The 18,606-nt window shown below is 46.4% G+C and overlaps 1 protein-coding gene and 1 long non-coding RNA gene across 2 annotated transcripts in view; both read left to right on the top strand.

Annotated features, from left to right (window-relative positions):
* KCNJ2 (potassium inwardly rectifying channel subfamily J member 2) overlaps positions 1 to 3,957 on the top strand; it is a 5,419-nt gene extending 1,462 nt beyond the window's left edge. The window contains exon 2 of the mRNA XM_005428668.2: positions 47 to 3,957. Coding sequence (XP_005428725.1) covers positions 47 to 58 — 12 coding nt within the window. The 3' untranslated portion in view covers positions 59 to 3,957. The remainder of the gene's footprint in view (positions 1 to 46) is intronic.
* Positions 3,958 to 11,756: 7,799 nt separating this feature from the next.
* Positions 11,757 to 18,284, top strand: LOC115948736. The gene is made up of 3 exons (XR_004082521.1): positions 11,757 to 11,817; positions 12,996 to 13,149; positions 18,198 to 18,284. It is a non-coding gene; the product is annotated as an uncharacterized LOC115948736 (long non-coding RNA).
* Positions 18,285 to 18,606: the final 322 nt, after the last annotated feature.

Here is an 18,606-nt window from a genome sequence, read left to right as displayed (position 1 = left end):
CACCCGGGCGGGGGTGCCCCTGGAGCCGCGGCCGCTGCGGCGGGAGTCGGAGATATGACTGGCGGGCTCTGCCTCTGCCGCGGGGCTGGAAGGACAAACGCCCACCGTGTCCGTCGGGCAAGGGCTCCTTGACCTGAGAAGCTGGCCCAGAAGAGTTTGCAGACAACGGTACTGTGGAAGAGTGGTGTGAAGGCAGCAGACCCGAGGAACCCAGGCTGGTTTTAGGGCTGTCCTCAGAGGAGGGACGACAGGAAATGAACTCTAAACACAAAGCACTAAACATGTCTAAGTATGAACAGAAGGCACATATGTTGTAGAATAAATTATGTATATATTTTTTTACAAAACTTGAACTTGCAGGCAAGCTTTGGTTGGGTTATTATTATTTTTTGTTTTCAACTTTTTCCAGAATGCTTCTCTCTAGGGAACAAGAATGTTTTTAATGGCATAACAAAGGCAAGAATCTGCCTTATTATTATTATTATAATTATTTTTTAAAAAGCTGCTGCTAACTACATGAACACAAATGGTTATTTTTGTTGCAGTGTAGTTTTTATTTTCTCTTGTGTAATTTAAAAAGAAAAAAAAAAAAAGTCAGTGTTGAACTTTTTGGGTTGAAAAGCTCATGATCAGTTCAGAGAGGCCAATGTTGCCAGAAAGTTTAAACTCCTTTTGAGGCCAGTAGTTGATAGCTAGAATCAATTTCTCTCTTTCCAATTACATAAGGGGCATTATGTAATATCAGGCCAATCAGTAGCCTCCAGCAAAATTATGATTTTTTTGGGGGGAGAATTTAATTCTCTGTCTAAAGGAAAAACGAGACAAAAGATATGTATACATAGGAAAAAGTACTAAGTTCAAACTACCTAAGTGGATACCAAAGAAAATGCACAGTTTTGCACAGTGGAGTTTATTTTAAAAAAAGCAAAAAAAAAAAAAAGGAACAGGCTGCTTTAAACAACAACAACAACAACAAAAAAATCAAACCTCAGACACTTTTTTGGTTTTGACTTTTTTCTTTTTTTTTTTTTTTACTTTTCTTTTTGAGACCTTTATTTTGCACCTTATTCTAAAGGCTTAAGGCTCGGATCTAAAGCAAGCTGGGCCTCCTCCTCTTTCCCCCTGTTCTTCTGTGGGGGGAGTAAAATCCCTCCGTTCTTGTAGGAGAAAAAACTCAGTTGGGGGAAGCAAACCGGCATCGTCTGCGTGTCCTCCCCGGCCTCCCCAGCTCTGAGCAGAGGAGCTTTCCTGAAATTGTGCCATGGACACGTTGTGGAGCTGCTGGCTGATGCCAGAGGCTGCTGGAGCTGGGCCATGGATGAGCCAAGCAGCTGAGAAGCCCCCAGAAGAGTTTTTTGAGGAGGAAGGAAGAGGAGGAAAGGGCCTTGGCAGCACAGCACTCAGGAGTGGCAGAGGGATGTTTTTTGTGCAAAATGCTTCTCTTCAGCAGGGCAGGGCTGTGAGGGAGGTGGATTTCCATCTGGTGGAGAGAGAGGGATTCTTTGGGGGGCACGAGGCTGCAAAGGGAGCTCCATCTCCTGCCTCCCTCCCCAGCATCACCCAGCTCAGCGGGTGACACCCATCGCTCGTCACCAAGCAGATTTTGTCACCTTCAGCAAAGCTCTGGTGGTGTTTTGGCTCCTTCACCCAGAAGGCTTTAAATTCTCTGTGCCTCTAAGCTCAAGGAGACAGCAAAGCTGTGCTTGGCCCCTGCTCGTGGGGGCGGTGGGGATGGCAATCCCAGATGACTCTTGCAGTATTGGATCACTGTATGCCATTAAAAAACAGCTTGTTCTAGGTCTGGTGTCTTCTGCACGCGGATTTCTGTGAAGGCCTCTGGCCCCTGGCAGCCCTGCCTGGAAGAAATGCCTGCAATGAACTGGTTTCTGATAAGATGCTGTCTGCAGGGTTGGAAACTGGGGGAATTCCATGGTGTAAACACAGATTTGGCTCCTGGAGAGGGCAGAGGATGAAGTGCAAGTCCTGTTAGGCTGTTTCTGGGGTGGGAGGATGGAAAAGGAAGGGAAGGGTGGGCGTTTAAAAGCGGTCTGGTTGCAGTTTCTGGGTCAGTGGTGGAGACAACGGGGCGCTGCTAGTGCTGCTAAGGGTGATGTTCCTGCAAAAGGAGAAAAACCAAACCAAAGAGTATTCAGTGACACAGAGAGGGCACGAGAACACAGCGGGGAAGGGGAGGCTGAGCAGCAGAAAGGGGACCTGGTGTCGCATCAGCATCCCCCAGGTGCACAGCGCTCCCACTAAATGATACTTGAGATATTTGAGAGAGGGATGAGAGATGGGAGGGGATGGAAAATGCAGGATTTGTCTCATTTCTTTGACACACAAGAAATCCAGAGAGTTTAAAAACAAAAAATCCCCTCCCCTTTAACATTTCTGGTGCAGAGGTTTTGGGTTTGTTTGTTTTCTTTTTTTTTTCTTTTTTTTCTTTTTCTTCTTTCTTGTTTGTTTGTTTCGTTTTGTTTTTCAAGTCGGTTTTTCAGAAATATTTTTAAAAATTGTACATTTTATAAAGTTTATCAAGTATTTTCATATTTAAAGCCAAATGTAAATAGAAGTCTGTAAAGGAGGACAAGGAGAAGACAACGAAAAGGCCACAAAAAAGAAAAAAAGTATCAATTCAGCTCAGCAGTCTTGGCTCACTAGGACTAGATGCTACAGGTTAGCATGATTTTTAGCAAATTACTTGCAAGCCTTATAGGATTCCTAATGCTCTGAACTTCTCTTTATTTATTTTTTAAGCATGGACTTCTCATTTGAGAACACGTTCTAGTTACTGGCGTTTTTGCAGAGCTCCCAGAGCCGTGTGGAGGGGGTGTGCAGGTGTAATCCATTGCTAATCTCTGCTTGTTCTTGCTTTCCCAGCCCTTTGTCTTTGCCCAGGGAATTCCACGTTTCAGCCCTGGCCTCTGGGAAGCTGCTGGGAAGAGCCCTGCAAGTGGTCCCTTTTCCCTTTTTCCCCATCAATTTTGGCTTTCTCACCAGCAAATTGGAGTAATAATTGAAAAAAAATGTTATTTTTAAGGACTGAACAGTGACCGACAGCTTTCCTTCAGCTCCCGTTGATCGTGGGCCAAGCTTAGGCTGACTTTAAACCTTGAACTTTAAACCTTGAACTTCAAACCTTAAACTTTGCATTTTAAAACCTTACATTTTAAACCTTATATTTTAAATCTTAACGTTTTAAACTCTGAACTGCCGGAGCTCTACCCACAGCCTCCCCCAGGCCTCGGTTCAGCCTCTTTATCCAGGATCAATTGGCTCACCCGGCTCACACGGAAGCTTTTATCCTGTCTTTTGCTTAGGGGCTGGGGGGGAATATGTTATTTCTGCCCTTCCCTGAAAATACTTGAATGAGACACATTGTCTGACCCATAATTCTGTGTACAGTGACAGGAGCAGAGGTGGCTGGGGACGCTCCCCTCCCTCCCTCCGTCTCTTCCGTGCGAGTTCTCCTGGGTTAAGTGGCCAGGGTAGGAATCCTCCCTCATTAGCTGGCTTTAATTAATCGAATTTCACAGGAGTGAAAACACTCCTGTGTTAGGGGAAGCCCCCGGAAAAAGACAAAGGGTTCACATATTTAATTTGTTCTCTTAGTTTTTCTTTGTCATGGTGGATTACACAAGGTAAAACTGAGAAGTACTGTAATGTCTTTTAATTCTGGCTGCTCACCACATTGTGGAGTAGAAGGTGCTGCATAGTTACCACCCCAGAGCCCATCAGAAGCTGATTTTGTAAGGACCTTTTTTTTTTGGCCTGCAGCTCTTGTGAGACGAACAATCTCGGCATCTGACAGTTGTCCATGACTATTTTCCTGTTTGCAGCCTTTTTGTATCGAAGTCTTCCTAATGTACTGCACAAATTGTGGATTGTACAGATTTTTATATATTATGTCTTATTTTATTATTTCTAAATAAATAATTAAAAAAATGAAAAAAAAAAGAAAAATTTGAGGATGAGCTCGGTGTGTGCAGCCCGTGTGTAAAGGAGGAGGGAGATGGGTCTGCAGGGGGATATTGAGCTGTGTTTATGGTTGTCTGAGCACAGGCATTGTCTGGAGCTCTTGTGGAACAGACAGCTCGTTCTCTGCCTCGACAAAAGGCAGGGGGAAAGGTGATCCCATCGCTATTTCCCAGGGGAGAACACAAACGAGACTTGGACAGGGAAAATCTGCCCCAGGAGCTTTCTTGGGGTCACAGCTGGGACTGCAGAGCCCCAGGTCATTCCTTGCTCCGAGTGGAAATGGAAGAAAAGCTCCAAAGCGGGGAAGGGGGGAGGGATGAAAGCACCCAGAGCATCAGCAAGGGATTAAAAAATTAAGCAGGAAAGTCATCTTGAAATCCCCGTGTTTCATGTCTGCCTGGAACATCTCCTTATTGAAACGCTCAGCTCCAAAGAGGCCGGGTGTGATCTGCATCCCTCATTTCCCTGAGCGCTGTGTCGCCAGCACAGGGACAGCACAGCCTCCGGGAGCCACAAGGAGCTGTGAAATCCTGATTTGTGTGGCCTCCAGGGCAGATATTGAGGCTGCACTGATGCCTTGAGAAGGGTGAGCTGGAGCAGAGGCTGGACAGAGCTAAAGAATAAAGCAGGGATTTATTAAAAGGATCTCAATGGATCCACCTTGGGCAGCAAAGAGCCCAGCCAGGGCTGCAGCCCAGGGGAACCCAAAATGGTCACAAAATGAACTCAAGATGGACCCAAGATGAACCAAAATGGTTCCAAAATGCACGACCGGGCACGGGGTCTCTCACTTTGATCAGTTCTGCTCCATTTCACAGAACTCACAAAGGTTGTCAGAGACCTCCCAGACCATCGAGTCCAGCCCAGCCCCAGCCCCTCACCCAAACCCTGGCCCCCAGTGCCACATCCAGGCTTTGTTAAACACACCCAGGGATGGGGACTCCACCACCTCCCCGGGCAGAACATTCCAGAACTTTATCACCCTTTGTGTAAAACACTTTTCCCTGCTATCCAGCCTGTATTTCCCTTGGTGCAGCTCGAGGCTGTGTGCTCTGGTTGTGTCAGTGCTGCTGGAGAAAGAGCCCAGCCCCAGCTGAGCACAGGCACCTTTCAGGAGCTGTGCAGAGTGATGAGGTCGCATCTTGCAGTTCATTGTCCCATTCCAGCTTTAGCCCATCCAGTCCCACCCTGCTTGTTTTTCTCTCTCCAGCCCACGGTGTTTGTGCTCCTGGGCTGAGATTTGGATCATTTGTCCTTGGTGCCCAGCTGGAGCAGGAATTGTTTTGTCTCCCTGCTCTGTGCACAGAGCTCAGCATCCCCTGATGTGAACCCAGAGCCACACACTGAAGCAGCACAGAACCTGAAAAATTTTTTCAGAAAAACAGAAAAGCCAAAACCTGAGGCATCAGCACAACCATGACTCAGCTGCCAAGCTTGATCCAGCAGGGATCAAACACTGCTGCCCCAGCTGAGGGGAACATTTCAGCGCAGCTCTGACCCCTCTGCTGATTTCCAACCCTTTTATCAGCCTGTAATGCCATTTATCCACGCCTGGGCTGGAGCCCTGACCCCGCTGAGCAGGACTCTATTTATACATTCAAATTTACTTTTTGAATCCAATGGAAAGCTTATCATCATAATTACAGGGCTGGATTTAGAGGCACAGATTAGCTGCCACTGCTTGCATCTGCTTCTTCTCCCTGCTGCTAAAGGCATCGTGGGGCACAGCTGCTCAGTGCCCTGCCCTGCATTCCCTCAGGGACAGGCTGGGGACCACTCCCGGGCCCTTCCCTAAATCATGAGCACCCTCTCCTGTCACTGTGGGACACAAAGATGTGCACACACTGCTGTTCTCAAGGTGAAAGAAAGGGAATTATTTCTTTTCTGACTCCAACATTTATAGATTTCCAAGACTGACAGTGGATTGGAGGGTCACAGTGCCACCTCTCCAATGACACTGGACAAACCAGAATTAGGACAGGTTTATTAAACCTGGTTACTCCTGCTACAAGGAATAACCAGAATTAGGCTGGGTTATTAAATATGAATTAGGCGGGTTTATTAAACCTGGTTACTCCTGCTACAAGGAATAACCAGAATTAGGCTGGGTTATTAAATATGAATTAGGCGGGTTTATTAAACCTGGTTACTCCTGCTACAAGGAATAACCAGAATTAGGCTGGTTTATTAAATATGAATTAGGCTGGTTTATTAAACCTGGTTATTCCTGCTACAAGGAATAACCAGAATTAGGCCAGGTTTTTTAATATGAATTAGGCTGGTTTATTAAACCTGGTTATTCCTGCCACAAGGAGTAACCAGAATTAGGCTGGTTTATTAAATATGAATTAGGCTGGTTTATTAAACCTGGTTATTCCTGCTACAAGGAATAACCAGAATTAGGCCAGGTTTGGTCAGATGAGACCTAAAATTTCATTTAGATGACAATTCCTGAGGTATCCTGAAATCTGTTGCCGCTGGGAGGTGGAAGGAGGAGAGGATCCAACCCCATCCTGACACAGCTTCCCAAGCAGAGGGATTCAGCAGGGATGTCACAATTTAATGAATATATCATTTGTACAATGATATATTCAATATATTCAATGATATATCAATTTCCACAAGCCTCAGTGGAAATTTTTTAAAATAAAACCCGTTGTGGGTTGAAATCCAAGCCAGTAGGGAAGAGGAAAGGCAAGGACAGCATTTTTAGTTTTAAAGGATAATGTAAAATGCATTAATTGCTGAAACAGGTGTGTTTGTCCTGCCCACCCAAAACTCCAAGCTGCATTTGTTTTTGTGTGCCACCCTGGATTTACATACCCAAACAAGCTGAAAATGTGGTGTTGGATTATAATCTGTGTTTTAGTGAAAAGTTTGGAAGGAGGAAAAAATACATATTTTGAATACTTGCAAAGAATTTTTTAAAAATTTAATAATTTTTATATTATTTTCTATCATTTTATTCTTGACTTTTCTATAATTTTAGTCTTGACTTCCATTTAATTTTAGTCTTGGCTTTTCTATAATTTTAGTCTTGACTCCCATTTAATTTTAGTCTTGACTTTTCTATAATTTTATTTCTGACTTTTTTATAATTTTCACTGCTTTCCCTTTTCTACCCCGTTTGACAGAACTGGCAGAAGAGGCACTAAATAAAGAACACACCAAACCAGAGCACCTTGAGGTCACCACCTCAGAAACCTCCTGATTATTGAGCATTGAGACAAACCTGGCTGCTGCTGCTGCTGCCCAGGACTCACCAACTCCACGATCCTTCCCCTCAGCTAATTAGCAGAGTTTAATTGATGGGGAATAGGAAAGGATGGATTTCTGTGGCTGAGCAGAGTGGGATCTTTATGGCAGGGCTGCATCTCACCCCAGGGCACGGAGGTTATCCAGAGGAATAACTCTGGGTTATTTCTCTGCTCTTTTTGGAAGCCTCTGTCTCTTTACTCTGCTCTTTTTTGAAGCCTTTTAATGTTCTGAAAGTTGGGGCAGTGGCTGTTGGATCTGGGAGGGTGAATGTCACCTCTGAGAAAAGTTCCTGGATTTCTGTGGGGTCCTTCCCATGCACTCACAGAATCCAAGACAGCCCAGAATTTGCTTTTTTTCCCCCTCCTTTTCCCCTTTTTGATACTTGCACTGCCTTCACTTCTGCTGGAAAGGTGGAAGCGGATCAAAAGTTGTTATTTTTCTCTGTTTACACCTAAAGCAAGAGAGCTTTGGTTGCTGCAGGTGATTCAGGATTCCTCTGGGATGGAAACAGAGGGAATCCCATCCTGCCTTCTGCAGGAGAGTCTGGCAAGAGATGCCTGTGCTCTAATAAAAACCCCTCAGCTGATTGGAAAACAAAAAAGGGAAGAAAAGCTTTAAAGGAAAAATAAAGTGAACAGAAGCATGGTGCAGCTCAAATTCACACTCTGCATTTCAAAATTACAATTTGAAGGACCCCCGTCTGCAGGATTTGGGGGAAGCAGTGGCACAGCTGGAGAGGGGAAGCGAATAATTCCATGGCAGAGGGCAGAATGTCACGAGTTTTGCCCTCAGAGGCTGTGCTGGTGCAGATTTGGGCTCTTGGGGCTCACAGGGTCCTTGGGCTCCTTTTTCCTTTTGTTCCTGGCCCATCCCAGCTCTGATCCAGGTGGGAATGGGGCTCTGGGAGTGCCAGTGGGACACAGAGGATGTGGATCCTCTTCTCCACGTTCTGGCCATGGTCACTCCTGTCAGCAAGACACCAAAGGATTAAAAGCAATTAGGGAAGCCCTGATTTATCCTAATTAGAGCCAATACTGGAGCTCTGTTAGAGCATTTATCTCAATTCTCCAGGGCCTTCTCCCAGTGCTCGCTGGAACTCATTTGTGCCCTTCTCACCCTCCCTCCTGGCAGGGACAGCAGGCTGTGATCTCAGGACCCTGCTGGCTCTGCTATTTACCTTCAGAGCTGTAACATTTCCACACAGTTGGAGCGTGCTGGCATTTATTGCTGGCTCATTAAGTGCTGGGATGAAATCCTGCTGCAGCCTCCGCCCTGGGTGTTTAACAGGTCAGGGCTGCCAGGATTGCAGGGCCTGTGATGCCTCAGGGTTTTGAATTTTATATTTTTCATGTATTTGTAACCCTGCAGTTCTTCAGTGTATAACTAAACTCCATGTCCAGTGGGAGCTGCTGCTTTCCCATTTTGGGCAGACACAACAATTCCTCTCCAGGCCTGGCAACCAAGGACACCTCAGTGCCTCAGGCCCTGAGATGGAAACAAAAGTGAGTTGGGGGCAGCAAACCTGGGGTAAATGACTTCCTGAAGCTGTAATTGGAAGATTTACCCCCAATATGTCCTGCAGAGCTTCCCCTGCACCTCCTTGGAACCGTGGCCTTGCCCAGCACTGCTGTCACCCCTGGGCCCTGCAGGGACAGGGGCAGCTCGGTGCCATTGTCCAGGTCATCCCTCATGCCTCAGGGTTCTGCTTTTTATATTTTTTCATCTATTTGTAATCTTGTAATTCTTCAGTGTGTAACTCTAAACTCCATGTCCAGTGTCCTCTGTTTTTAGGTGGCCCAAAAGGCATCACCTGTCCCCTGGCATTGTCTCTGACACATTTTCTGTCAAATTAACTCCAGGTATGCACTGACTAAACATCTTCAGAACCTCTGGACAAAAAGACTGTGTGAGATTCATGAATCCATGCAGATCAGAAGGAGCTGTGTCAGCCCAGCTCCCCCAGGAATCCCTGGAGCTCAGCATGTTGTGACAGCTCTGGCTGAGGCACAGGCGCAGCTCTGTGGGGATAATGAGAGCTCTTTCATCCCCAGTGGCCTTCCCAGGGAGCCATCCTCCTGCTCAGGGCTGTGCTCTCATCAGCCACGAATGGAACCACTGGCAGAGAGCAGGGAACAGGAGATGGGAGCAGCACTGGCTGGTCTGGTCCCTCCTTTGTGTCCTCTGCAGGAATCGTGCCGTGCTGCTGCTGTGCCACCCCACTGATGCCTTGGAGGGGCACCTCCGACAGAGGCTGGGCAGAGTTAGAGAATAAAGTGGGGTTTTATTAAAGGTCTCCAGGAACTACACCTTGGGCAGTGCAAAGCCTCGCAGAGGTGAGAATTTGAGAATCTGAGAGGTTTTGAGTATTTTCTATAAATTCATTTCCCGCACAGAGGCTACACGCAGGATGGATGATGGTTGTGTGTTTTTGGGGCAGATATCAGCTTGGTCTATTTGCATATCAGGGGTTAATTGTCCAATTTACCCAAGATGGATGATGGTCACCAGTTTTTGGGGCAGAGATAAGGTTGATATATTTGCCTATCAGGGGTTAATTGTCCCAATTAACCCAAGATGGATGATGGTCACCAGTTTTTGGGGCAGAGATAAGTTTGATATATTTGCCTATCAGGGATTAATTGTCCAATTTACCCAAGATGGATGATGGTCATGAGTTTTTGGGGCTAAGTTTGGTCTATTTGCATATCAGGGGTTAATTGTCCCAATTAACCCAAGATGGACGATGGTCATGAGTTTTTGGGGCAGGTATGAGTTTGGTCTATTTGCATATCAGGGGTCAATTGTCCAGTTACAGCTTCAGGTAATGAAGTCACATTTCCCCAGTTTGTTTATATTTTTGTTTATGTTTTTTGGGGTCTGAGGTCCTTGGGTCTCAGGCCTGGATTGTTCTGCCTGCTCAAACTGTGAGGAGAGCTTGCTGACCCTCTGTGTGGAGCTCAGAGCCCTGCACTGATGCAGCACAGGAGCTGAAAAATACAAAAACAAAAACAAAAAAAAAAAGTTTTAGCTAAGAAGTTTTAGCTAAAAGCTAAAACAGCTGAAAAATACAAAAACAAAAACAAACAAAAAAAAGTTTTTGCTAAAAGCTAAAATTTCAGGCATCACCATCAATGGCACTGCTCCAGAAAGAGTAAAACACTCCTGTTGTGTCCTGTGTTTTCACACTTGGACACAACAAGTTACACATTAAAGTTACACAAAAAATGGTTTTAATGTGTTTTGGTACACATTAAAACCATTTGCATATGTTTGAGGTGTAATTAATTAGGTGGTGCTTGAAAGCCTCACACTCTCCGAGGCTGGCAGGTTTCCTTCCGAGGATATTTTCATGTCACTGGATTGGTTTGGATGGTGGTGGGTGCTCAAGGAGAGCCTGCCCAGCATTTTCACAGGTGACTTTATCTACTCTGAAGGCTGGTGGAGTTTTGCTGACACCCAGCTCATGATCCAAGGGAATGTCTGTGACCCGAGCATTTGGGATCTGCCTCCTGCTGCTCTGCCCCCAGCTCAGGAGGGACATGGAGAGAGTCCAGAGCAGGCACAAAGGTGACCAGAGGGATGGAGAACCTCTCCTGTGAGGAAGGGCTGAGAGTTGGAATTGCTCAGCCTGGAAAATGCTCCTGGGTGATTTTATTGCAGCATTCCAGGGCCTAAAGGGGATCCAGGAGAGCTGGAGAGGGACTGGGGGATGACAGGACACAGGGAATGCCTTCCACTGTGGGAGATTGGGCAGGAGTTGTTCCCTGGGAGGGTGGGCAGGCCCTGGCACAGGGTGCCCACCCTGGATCCCTGTCAGTGCCCAAGGCCAGGCTGGACAGGGCTTGGGACACCCTGGGACAGTGGAAGGAACTGCTGCAGCCATGGCAGGAGGTGAAACAAGCTCACCTTTCATGTCCCTTCCAACCCAAACCATTCTGTGACTATTTCCAGCGGCGCTGTGAGAGCCCACGAGCTGCCCAGAAAGGAGCCCTGCACGGTGAGATTTGTGCCAAAAACCACCCACGTTCCACCCCAAGCCCGAGACACACTCAGTTCCAGCAGGGCAGATCCTGTCTCTGATAGGAGATGGCCACATTCCTTCCTTGAAATTTGTCTCCTGCACGCATCAAAACCCATTAACAAACAGCCACAATCTGTGCCCTGGGGAAGCAGAGCAGGCGGCTTTTCTTTTTCTTGGCTGGCTCAGCCCGTGCTGGAGTTGTGGGACTTTTCATCGGCGCACTCAGAGGAGCCGAGTAAAAGTAGGATGATAAATGGTGGAAAAAAAAGAACTCGCTGGCTTTGCTCAGAACCTCTGGCCTGCAGCTCCTCCCCTCGCTGTACTCCTTCCAGCACCCCAGAATTCCCTGCCTCCCTGCATGTTATGGCACCTTTGGGATGTGTTAGTCATAAGAATGAAGCTACTGGTGCTTTGCAGGGATATTTTCACTCTGGCTCTGGCAGGAGAGCTCTGACACAGCCCTGCTGTCGGCAGCGCTCGCTCGCCGATGCCTCCTGAGATCCCAGCCCGCTCCAAAACTCCAAGAGAAAGGGGGAAACGGCCAATTTTTATTTCCTCAGGTATGCTGGAGGTCCTTCTGCTGTTCTTTGGTGGTGTGGGGTGGAGGTGGGGTGGAGGCAGGGGTGGTGGCCCAGAGGGGACCTTTGTGCTGTCCTGTCCAGCCCCTGCTCTGTCCTTTCTCCTCTCAGCAGAGGCTGGGGGGGACTTTGCTTCTCTCTCTCGAGCCCCTGAGGGTTCTTTCCTGCCCTGGGAAAATCCACACTCATCCTCTCAGCCTGGGGATCCTCCTTGGCACTGTGGATGCTCCATGGCATTCCTTTCCCCAGGACCCAGAGCCCTCCAGGGGCTGAGCAAAGGCAGCTCCAGGAGCTGGCACCAAATCACCTCTAATGGTGCCCCTGAAACCAGACCTGGGCTTGGGCTGAGCCTAAATTCACCTTCTTGGGATCTGCAATTGCAGATAATCAACTTCTCCTGGCAGGGCAGCTGATAAGTGGGAGCTTCCCTGATTTTATGGACATTTGCCCCTGGGGGCACGAGTCCTGTCAGCCTCTTTTCATCTCAAATGGGCCAATCTGGAGCCATTTCAGCAAATATTCCAAAAAGTGAGGGTAATCCCAACCCTCTGACTGTCTGCTTTTGCATTCAAGTGTAGAATTCCTGGTTTATCCCACCAGGTTTAGTGGCAGCCCTGGTTTGGAAAAGTTTTCCTGGGCATTATAGGCCCAGTTCAGTAAAAAGCAATGACTGGTCAAAAACGATCTGATATTATTATCAAATATTTTCCACCTGGCTTTTTATCGAGCAGAAAGTGAGGAAGAATTAAAATCCCAAAGGATTTAAATTAAAATATTCAGGTATTATAGGTGTATTCAGACCTTTCATGCTCAGAGTGATTTCCTAATGTTTTTTACATAACCTCACGATTTTTCTCCACCATAAATAATATGATAATACTATAAAAATAACACAATATATAATAATATGATAATATCACAATAATGTGCATATTATGATGGGAAAAATGGAACGAAAATGGTGTGAAGGAAAACTTTTCCAGCCTCTCCACATTAAATATTCTTACACTGAAGAGGTTGTGGCACAGAGAACAAGCTTTTAAATATTTCTCTCCTCCAGACAGAGAACTAGGGGACAAAAACACATTATAACAGCAAAGTGCAGTGGTTGGAAAAGGTTTTGTTGAATGAAATGTCATTTTTTTTGTTTTTGCCCTTAGGGAACAATGAGAAAATTTCTCTTTCTGAGCCTATCTCCTTCTGAAACGAGCTCCAGGAGTGGTCACAACCTGCCATAAAAATGCCATGTGCAAGAGAATATATTTAACATGGGGCAGGCAGAATGGAACGATACGATCTGTTTGGGGTTTGAAGGTAAATGTTTAGACTTTTTTTCCCTTTGAAATGATCTGGGAGAGATGCTGGTTGGCTCATTTGGGAAATGAAATCACGGAGGATTTATGCCATTAATGACAGGCTATGATGTCAAAGACATTTGGCCCGTGGCCATAACCTTTTGTGTGGCTCTGGTTGACTCTTATAAATAAACAGCCCTGCTCAGCTGCTGCCTGCAGAGGAGTCCCCAGCACTTGGGAGCCCTGAAAAGCAGCACTTGAAAAAATAAAAATTGAGGTAAAAGATCGAGGGGAAGGAGCTTTCTGCCCTCAGCATCTCTGGGTTCTGCAGCAGGGCCTGGGTAATGTTTAAAGCAACAATACTGAAGCTGATTTGGTTTTATGAAACTCTGCTGGCTCCTGTTGATTTGTAATTAATCAAAAACCCCAGACACGTGGTCAATAGTGCCCATCTCCACGGGGTTTGCTCCTTCTGTCCCGTTTGTGGTACAAAAAAGCAGATTTTGGTTGGGTTTTAGAGCCACTCCAGTGACAGCTGAGCTCTGTGCCCTGCAGGGTTTTGGTTCCTAAACCCCCATGGTCACAATTTGGTGACCACAATTAGCACCATCCTGGTGGTCAGGGGAGGTCAGAAGGTCCAAGCTGAGCTCTGTGCCCTGCAGGGTTTTGGTTCCTAAACCCCTGGTGGTGCCAGCAGATCCCCCCAGTGCTGTGGGACCCAGCTCCAGCCCAGCCCTGGGGTTTGGGGGGCAGGACTGAGCAGCTCCCAAGGCCACAGGGGTGGCCTGAAGGTGGCTCAGGGCTGCTGGGACAGCTCTGCACAAAGCCAGGGAGCCAGAGGGGCAAGGACAGCATGAAGGGTTGTGCCAGAGCTCAGCCACAGCCACCAGGACTTCAAACATTTTCCCTTCTCCCCTTTCTTCCACTGAACAAAGCAAAGAAAAACACCAAGAAGGCAGAAAATGCTTTTTTTTTCGGGTCTGTGCATCCCAAATTCAATCACTTCTGTCACCTGCAGGCTGCAAACCTCCCCAGGGAAACCCACAGAGCCATGGAATGGTTTGAGGTGGAAGGGACCTTAAAGCTCATCCATCAAAGTTCATCCTCCTGATTTAGGATCCGGTTTTCCCTTTGGGGTGGAAGAGACCTTAAAGTTCATTCATTCAAGTGCATCCCCTTGATTTAGGATCTATTTTTTTTCCATTTGGGTTGAAATAGACTTTAAAGTTCATTCATTCAAGTGCATCCCCTTGATTTAGGATCTATTTTTTTTCCATTTGGGTTGAAATAGACTTTAAAGTTCATTCATTCAAGTGCATCCCCTTGATTTAGGATCTATTTTTTTTCCATTTGGGTTGAAATGGACTTTAAAGTTCATTCATTCAAGTTCATTCTCCTGATTTAGGATCCGGTTTTCCCTTTGGGGTGGAAGAGACCTTAAAGTTCATCCATTCAAGTTCATCCTCCTGATTTAGGATCCAGTTTTTCCCTTTGGGTTGAAATGGACCTTAAAGCTTATCCATTCAAGTGCATCTCCCTGATTTAGGATCTGGTTTTCCTTTGGGGTGGAAGAGACCCTAAAGTTCATCCATTCAAGTTCATCCTCCTGATTTAGGATCCAGTTTTTCCCTTTGGGTTGAAATGGACCTTAAAGCTTATCCATTCAAGTGCATCTCCCTGATTTAGGATCTGGTTTTCCTTTGGGGTGGAAGAGACCCTAAAGTTCATCCATTCAAGTTCATCCTCCTGATTTAGGATCCAGTTTTTCCCTTTGGGTTGAAATGGACCTTAAAGCTTATCCATTCAAGTGCATCTCCCTGATTTAGGATCTGGTTTTTCCCTTTTCCTTCTCTCCTGGTATCTCTTTTCCACCCCTTTCCTGTCTCTCACCACGGACAGTTGGACTTTGAGTCTTTGGTGCCACGGAGTGACTTTGGCACAACTCCCAGGCTCTGTCTGAGGCTCAGAGGGTTCCAAACCAAGAGCCTGGACCAGGAATGGGCCAGGCCCCTTTGTCCTGGCCAGGTGTCCTATTAGCATTCTGCTCTTAATTAGCTGACACCACTAATTAGCGCCAATGTGCAAAACGCCGCAGAATATTGAGCAGAAAACATCTCGATTTGGGCAGATTTGTACCCTGTGGATATTGTTTATTTTTAATTTCAAGGCCCTTCAGCAGAAACATCTTCTCCCCCAGGAGTGGAGCCTCCTGGGCAGGGTTGCAGGGCAGGATAAGAAAAGAACTTTAACCCGTGCTGTAAACCATTTATTAATATTGAATAAGACCCTGCCTTCTTTCAACACAAATAAAATATTACTGCTCTCCAAGATGAAATATGCTGAAATGGAGCAAAGATTTCTATTTTTCCAAAACAAACAGTCTTCAAGTGAGGTCTTTTTGCGATTATTTTAGAGATCTTTTTGTGGATTGGACGGGGGCCTAAAAATAATGTAGATTTGAAGCTCTGACAGCACCAATAATTACAGTGCTGTAAGTCAGCTGAAGCACCCCACTTTCCTCTGGGTACCAGGGCTCCCTTTTTCTCCTGGATTTTAGAGCATTTTAATGTATTCTGGTTGAACATTTAAACCTCATTCACCAGCTCCTCTGGAAAAAAAACGTTCTTGTATTTTTAGGACTGGGAAAGGACAGAGGGAACTTGTTTCTCCTTATTAAAGCTGTAATAAGTGTCTCTACTAATCAAGGGGGGAGGGAGGGGAAGAAAGGGGATAATGTGGCGCTTTTAGTGATCCAATTGTGTCACAAAACAAGAATGTGAAGGGTGAAACACAACCACCAAATATCAGACATAATGACAGCGCTGGAGGTGCCAGAGCTGCTCTGTCCTGGGCCAGGAGGATGCAAGGTCCCAACTGAACCCAGCCACAGCCTCCAGCCTGGCAGAGCCTGTCCTGCTCCCTTTTTGAACCTGGATTTTGGATCCATGCCCAACACTGGTGCTCCCTGCAGCAGAACTTCCACAGAAGCTGTGGCTGCCCCATCCCTGCAATGACCGAGGCCAGGTTTGGAGACTGTGGAAGGCGTCCCAGGGGTGGGGCTGGATGGGATTTAAAGTCCTTTCCAACCCAAACTGCTCTGTGGTTCCCAGCTGTGATTTTATCTCCCATCCCTCCCTGCAGTGGGAGATGGAATTCCACGTGCCAGGGAAGCAGCAGAGAGGAGCCAGGGCTGTTTGCTGCACCTTTGCAGTTCAGCGCTGCTCCAGAAGAAATTAAGATGTAATCTCGGTCGTTTGATTAATTCTGGATTAATTTTGGAGGATGTTTTGAGGCTCATCTCATCCTGAGACAGGAGGGACAAGGCGTTGGTGAATGCAAGGGAACACTGGATTATTTCCACTGCTCTGTGCCGCAGATTGGAAGGGGAAAATAAATACCCTGGTAGCTGAGATAATCCTGGTGGAACAATCCTGTAATATCTGCTGAAAGCTGCGTGCACGACTGGATTGGGAACTTCCACATGGGAGCATTTCCAGTGTGTGCAGTGTCAGGCCCCTGATTGAAATTCCCTTAATTCCACCCTTGAAGCTTCTAGTCCTTTACACTTAAAAAGGCAGAAATGCTTATTATTTGTGCTTGGGAAAGGAGACAAGACGTTTGAGTTTCAAAATGTGCTTTTTTTTCCCCCTTTTTCTTCAGAAAAATGTAATTGCACACAAACCCCTCTGAACAATTCTCCTCGGCCGCCTGAAGAGTCCCTTGGCTGAATTGTAAATCACTATAAAGTGCACCAAAATCAAAAAAAATAGCAAGATCGGGGCACAAATGAGGTTTGGAGCTGTCTGGTCTGGGGTTCTGTGAGGTAATTAAATCAAGGAGACTTTCTGATCTATAGAAGGGTCAATGTAGCCGGGCAGAGCTTTGAACCATGGGCTCATTAAGGCACAATTGCCTTTCTTTGCTGCCCATTGTTTATAACAGAGGCTTATTCTGGAGCAGTCAATAACTGGAGAGCATAAATCACAGGGCAGAAGGAGTTATTCCCACTTCATGGGCCTGATCCTCAGCTGGTATAAATCCCTGCTGCCCCAGTGCTGCCACCTCAGTGATTTATTCACACAATCCCAAATTCTGGTTCATGCTGTTCCCATTGGATTGGGTTTGTTTTCACTCAGTGGGCACAGATATACATGGATGGAGTGAAGGTGGGGATCATTGGGGTAGGTAAAAATTAATTTTGTTAATTCTGAATAGTTCTCTCCCTGCCCCCTTCATTTTATTAAAAAAGGAGTTACCCTGTGAATTCTTGTCAGCTCAGAACCATTTCCCTGAATCCCACTGAGGTCACTTGGAACATTCCCTTTTCCTAAATATTTCTGTTGGGTTTTGGATGATTTAATGGTGATGGTTCTAGATTTTAATCCAATTCAGAAAGGACATCCACGGGCTCAGCACTGGCAGGGCAGTGATGGCAGCACACCCCACATCCATCTTTCTTCAGAGAGATGAGCCCAGCAATTTTGGGAGTGCCTAAGTCTGGCTTCCCATGTGATTTCAGCCCATCTCTGCTCCTTCCTGTTCCCCTGTGTAGGGTTGGGTTCAGCCAGGTCACAGTCAGATGGATTTCCAAAATCTCCTTCAAAGCTGAAGATAAATCTCTGTAAGTGTTCTCTAAATCTGGAAAAGAATCTCCAAAAACCTCCTCCAAAATCTGAAGATTTTGGTTCATCACCTGAGTGATGGATGGGATGGATCACCTGGTGTTGGATGTGCCCAGCAATTTTGGGAATGTCTGAGTCTGGTTTTCCTTGTGATTTCAGCACCAAGGTTCTGACTCTGCTCCTTGGGAACCTTCCTGTTCCCCTGTGTAGGGTTGGGTTCAGCCAGATCACAGGTGGATTTCCAAAATCTCCTTCAAAGCTGCAGATAAATCTCTAAATCTCTTCAGTTCTCTAAAACTGAAAAAGAATCTCCAAAAACCTCATCAAAAGCTGAAGATCAGCTCCAGAGCTGAGGATTTTGGTTCATCACTGGAGTGATGGGCTGCTGTTGGATGTGCCCAGCAATTTTGGGAATGTCTGAGTCTGGTTTTCCTTGTGATTGCAGCATGAAAGTTCTGACTCTGCTCCTTGGGAACCTTCCTCATCCAGATCACAGAGATTTCCAAAAATCTCCCTCACAGCTGAAAATAAACCTCCAGAAATCTCTTGGAAAACTGAAGATGAATCTCCAAAAATCTCCTCCAAAGCTGATGATCACCACCTGACTGATGGGCTGGTGTTGGAAGTGCCTGGAAAACCTCCTCCCATAGCCAAGGTGAGCCCAAAATCTGCTTTAAAGCCCTGCACCAGCGCTGTCAAACATCCCCAAGCACTGAGCCAGCCCAGCTTTGCTCCCCTCAGTCCCGCCTCACCCTTTAAGCAGAGCTCGTCACCAATAATTAATTCAACAAAAGCTCTTTCCCAGCCTTGTTCCCGTGCTGGCTGGGAGCAGAGCTGGCAGTGTGAAGTCATTT

This window comes from Geospiza fortis, unplaced genomic scaffold (assembly GCF_000277835.1).
Source record: "Geospiza fortis unplaced genomic scaffold, GeoFor_1.0 scaffold153, whole genome shotgun sequence".
NCBI lineage: Eukaryota > Metazoa > Chordata > Aves > Passeriformes > Thraupidae > Geospiza > Geospiza fortis.
The sequence above is the reverse complement of the archived record's forward strand: the minus strand, read 5'-3'. Positions and strand labels throughout refer to the sequence as shown.